A 5,000-nucleotide genomic window follows, 5' to 3' on the forward strand; every position below is an offset into this window, starting at 1 on the left:
ATGGAAATAATAATAATAAAGGTAAAAAAAAAAGCATAATAGTCTCAAATAAATTAATTAAATAAAACACAGTATATAAAATATATACTTCAGCAAATAACAATATATATTAAGAAAAAGGATCCTTAAATGTGCAGCAATACACCTCATCTTTCCCACCCACATCAATTCTTTTTATATTTTTTATACAATAAACTAAGCCAAAAAAACTCATAACAGACATACCTTTTTTTGGAAAAAAACAAAAACAGGGCGTCACACACAGTCCACGGCAAACGGAATCTCTCTCCACTAAAGAATAAAGAAAAAAATACACACTCATATAAATGCTAGAGCGGCACACAAGATGTCCACACAGACACACAGCAGAGCCCCTGACCCCTGCACACACTCATGAGACAGGAGACCCCACAACAACTGCAGCTAGCAGTAAGCTAACCAAGCTAATCCACACATCCTTTAGCATACAAAAGTTCGTTTTTTTTTCAACAATTCAACAGCCATTCGGGAATTCAACACACATGCACACCAACAAGTCACAAAACAGTGTGCATTCCCACAAAACACTTTTAAAAACGACAACCAAAAAGTTTATAAAAAAAACAAAAGGAGAGAGACATAAACATGACTTACCAGCTCCGAGCGTCAGTGCTCACTGAAGCTGGTCACAAAGGTGCGACGCCAAATCACCCCCCAGGGAAACAAAAAGGTATGTAACGGAAAATAATAGAGTGGAACCTATTTACAATGAGAAACACTTTTGGGGAAGTTCACAACAAAAAATGATGTGAATAATTGAACAAAATTAAAATAAAATAAAATAAAATTTAGCTCGGCTACATACTCCCCTCTGAACTTCACCAAAATACTTCAAGACTTAGCAGAGTACTCCAATACATTCACGTTATGCAACTTATTAGTTACTCACATTACTGAGAAAATGACCAAGGAGGGCTGCGCAACCCTCCTGGGTACACTTGCAAAAAGAGGTGCCTTTTACACCACCTTACACATTACTCTACAAAGGTAATAAAAAAATATACCTTTGACAAGACAAGGAGTACCTAATATTTATCACTGCTACTGTAATACATGTTCAACCCAAACATCGGATTAAACAACTATCTTATGGTACTTGATGGTTTACAGAGGTTTGTAACTCAAACAGATATTTTCTTCTGGGTCATGTTCTGAATTAGCCTATCTACAGGTTTCACCAGCCTACCCACCCTCGTTCTTATACGGGAGACAACACTGATTGCTGTGCTTGGGGGGTCGTCGCTATGGCCTGTCCTATCAACCACATTTGACACACTCCTTGGCCTCTGGCTGGCACTTTCATCCAGATCAGGGTCTTCAAGCTCCTCATCAGCATCCAGACATTCTGATGGCGAATTGGCAGAAGCACTGTCCAGAATCCAACTGGCTGTTCTGTCTTCTGTGACATCTCTCGTCACCACATCCGAAACCCGACTTTGTGTCTCATCATGACTTGACTCAGATGATTCAGTGAATGATGATTCAACATACTCTTCATTCTCCAAATTAAGTGGAAGAAAGTTGACACACAGGAGGCGGTTGCGATGGACAACCCTTTCATGACCACTGCAAGTGTTCCTTATCCGGTAGGTATGACACCTTGGGTCTCTTGAGACAACCACATACGGTACAGCCTCCCATTTGTCCGACAACTTCTTGCGTGCCCTTTCACATTTGTTTGACAAGAGTACTTGGTCTCCCTCAGCGATGTCATGACCTTTGGTCCTTTGGTTGTACAGTTCAGTTTGATGACGCTGACTGGTGACAGCATTGGCCTGGGCAGATGATAATGCTTCTTTTAGCTCCTCCCTCAGTTTGAGGACATATTTATCATAGTCAGCAATGTCACAGTCCCTCTCCACATTGTGGAACATTACGTCAACTGGGAGTCTGGGAATTCTCCCGTACATTAGATAAAACGGGGCATAGCCCGTCGACTCATGGGCGGTGCAGTTGTAGGCGAAAGTCAATGTCTGCAACATTTGGGGCAATTTTTGTTTGGCTCTTGGAGGGAGAGCTCTGATTATGCTTCCCAATGTCCGGTTAAAGCGTTCGACCACACCGTTTCCCATGGGATGATAAGCTGTTGTCCTCGACTTCTTTACCCCAGAGATCAGCAGCAACTCTCGGATCAGCTGGCTCTCAAAGTTGGCTCCTTGGTCGGAGTGAATTCTCTCTGGAAAGCCGTAGACACAGAAGTATCGATCCCAGAGTTGACGAGCAACCTGCTTTGCTGACTGATCATGACATGGGAAGGCGTGAGCCATTTTTGTGAAATGGTCAGTGACGACCAGGACATCCACAGTATTTCCATTTGGGATTTCAGCTGACCAAAAGTCAATGCAGACCATCTCGAGAGGGCTTGTTGTTTTGATGCTCTCGAGAGGCGCTCTCCCTTCGGGTTCGGGTGTCTTGCTCACCACACAGCGCTTGCACGACTTGACATATTCACGGACGTCTCGTTCCATGTCAATCCAAAAGAACCTCTGCCTCGCCAGGTATAGAGTCCTATGCTGTCCCTGATGCCCAGCCTCGTCATGGACACCCTGCAGAGCCTGCTTGGCCAGTGATGCAGCCACAACATACTGGTACCGCCTTCTCCCAGTTAGTGAATCTTTGCTCACTCTATATAGGATGCCATCCAACATCTTGAGCTTCTCCCACTGCTTTAGAGTCTTCTGGACTTTGAGAGGCTCTTTAACTCTTTCTCTCCTCGATGGCCTCCTGCCACGTGCCACATAGTGAATGACTCTTGCCAGTATAGTGTCTTCCTGTTGCTTGTCTTGAAGCTCTTTAAGGGAGAAGACGGGTAAGGCACTTTCTCCTGGTGGAACAATCTTATGTACATCATTTACCAGCCAAGAGATCACTCTCCCTTTGGGTCCCTCACCCCACTCAATCTGACCATCCAGGACTGCCGTCACTTCTTCACTGCTCATTGAACTGCATGCCATTTCAGATCCGCCCAGTTTTACCTCTTGGCTGTTGGTACTCAGCCGAAACACATCCTGTATCCTGTCATCCCGAATATGTTGCGCTTCCTCGAGCAGAGCCTCATATGGTTCTGCTATAAGTCTCTTGCTGACCCGTGGCTTGATGAAGGGTTGCCTGCTCAAGGCATCTGCAACGATGTTCTTACTGCCTGGGATATATTGGATACTGAAGTCGTATGGAGCCAACTTCGACACCCACCGCTGTTCACAAGCGTCCAACTTTGGCTTTGTGAGGATGTAGGTTAACGGGTTATTATCAGTCCAAACAGTGAAGGAGTGTCCCTTCAGCCAATGGCTGAATTTGTCGCACACTGACCACTTGAGAGCGAGGAACTCCAAACGATGGGCTGGATACTTGGTTTGTGAGCGACTCAGGGCTTTGCTTGCGAAGGCTATGGGACGTGCTTTGCTCCCTCCTTCAGGGACTTGAGAGAGGACAGCGCCCAATCCATCCAATGAAGCGTCGGTTGAGAGGATGAAAGGGCGATCAAAGTCCGGATGGGCCAACACAACTGAGTTCAACAGAGCAGCCTTTAGTTGGTTGAATGCGTCGCTCTGTTCTTGAGCCCAATCCCCTGGGCTGAGCCTTTTAAAGTGAGAAGCCCGTTTTGCGTTGGCCTTTCCAGTCGCAGCAGCGGTCAGAGAGAACAGGGGCTTCGCCATACTGGAACAGTTTTGTATGAATCTCTGGTAATACATTACCATACCGAGAAAAGACTTAATCTTTTTTGCTGAAGGTGTGACTCCATCCTCCATCATCAAGTCCGCTTCACTTATGTCTGTAATGACTTGTATCTTTTCAGAATCAGTGGAAACCCCATTCTCATCAATGATGTGGCCCAAGAACTTGACACTTCGCCGGAGGAAATTACACTTCTTCGGAGCCAACTTAAGCCCATGTCCTTTCAACCGCTTAAAGACCATTTCGAGTCTTTTGAGGGCTTCCTCTTCATTTGGGGCAAAGACCAAAACATCGTCGAGGTAGCACAGCAGGGTCAAAAAGTTTTGGTCTCCGAAGACACTCATCATGAGGCGCATGAAACTTGCCGGGCTGTTGCACAGGCCTTGGGGTAGTCGGTTGAACTCATGGAGGCCTACTGGTGTAGTGAAGGCAGTAAACTTCTTGTCCTGTTCGTGCATGGGGACATTGTAGAACCCCGATGTCAAGTCCATGGCGCTAAATATGGCATTTCCCCCTAGCGCAGCCAAACAGTCAGCTTGGTGAGGTACTGGATGGGCATCCTTCACGGTGCGTGCATTAAGCCACCGGTAGTCCACACAAATGCGTAGTTCCCCACTCTTTTTCCAAACCAGTACTAATGGCGAGGCCCACTCACTTGACGACTTGCGTATGATGTTCTTCTCCTCCATCTCAGAAAGGACCTCTCTTAGTTTCTGGTATTGGCTTGGTGGGACACGGCGGTATGCTAGTCGGAAGGGGCGCTCATCAGTCAGATGGATCCTGTGGACGAAGTCTTTGGCTAGGCCACAGTCCAGCTTGTCCTTGGAGAACACCTCATCATGCCTCTGTATGAGTTCCACAAGTTGACTCTTCCAATAAGGGGACACTTCACATGAGTGGATGTCTATGTCATCCAATCCAAGATCAGCAAGCTTATCCTGAAGGGCGAGACTTACAGAGGTGTCAGGGACATGGTCAGTGTCTACTCTTACGCTTTGGCCTTGTGCTTTTAGCTCCGTGCTGGCGACATAGTCCACTCCAAGGTCAAAGTCTTCAAGTGCCACACATGGTGAAACATCAGCTAACTTCATGTTCCTCCTCAGTGTCACAGGCTTGTCACTCGGGTTCACAACCTTCACAGGAACCCACCTGTCTCCGCTCATTGACGCCACAGTTCTCCCTACCATGACGCTCTTCCGGTTGGAGTGTGATTTGGCTGGTTCCACCAGTATGGTACTTCCCTCTGAGATAGGAGCCTTTCCAGGAAGCTTTCCCCACACTATGTG

The 5,000-nt window shown here is 46.5% G+C and overlaps 2 protein-coding genes across 2 annotated transcripts in view; one reads left to right on the top strand and one right to left on the bottom strand.

The window, feature by feature from the left end:
• LOC133663743 (uncharacterized) overlaps positions 1 to 2,022 on the bottom strand; it is a 2,149-nt gene extending 127 nt beyond the window's left edge. Inside the window, exons 1-2 of the mRNA XM_062068438.1 lie at positions 634 to 2,022; positions 1 to 291 (exon numbers count right to left, since the gene is read on the bottom strand). The exon at positions 1 to 291 is cut by the window's left edge and continues 127 nt beyond it. Coding sequence (XP_061924422.1) covers positions 1,161 to 2,021 — 861 coding nt within the window. The 5' untranslated portion in view covers position 2,022 and the 3' untranslated portion in view covers positions 1 to 291; positions 634 to 1,160. The remainder of the gene's footprint in view (positions 292 to 633) is intronic.
• LOC133663140 (solute carrier family 15 member 2-like) overlaps positions 1 to 5,000 on the top strand; it is a 50,855-nt gene that overhangs the window by 34,224 nt on the left and 11,631 nt on the right. The gene's annotated exons all lie outside the window — the stretch shown is intronic.

This window comes from Entelurus aequoreus, linkage group LG13, assembly GCF_033978785.1.
Source record: "Entelurus aequoreus isolate RoL-2023_Sb linkage group LG13, RoL_Eaeq_v1.1, whole genome shotgun sequence".
Taxonomy (NCBI): domain Eukaryota; kingdom Metazoa; phylum Chordata; class Actinopteri; order Syngnathiformes; family Syngnathidae; genus Entelurus; species Entelurus aequoreus.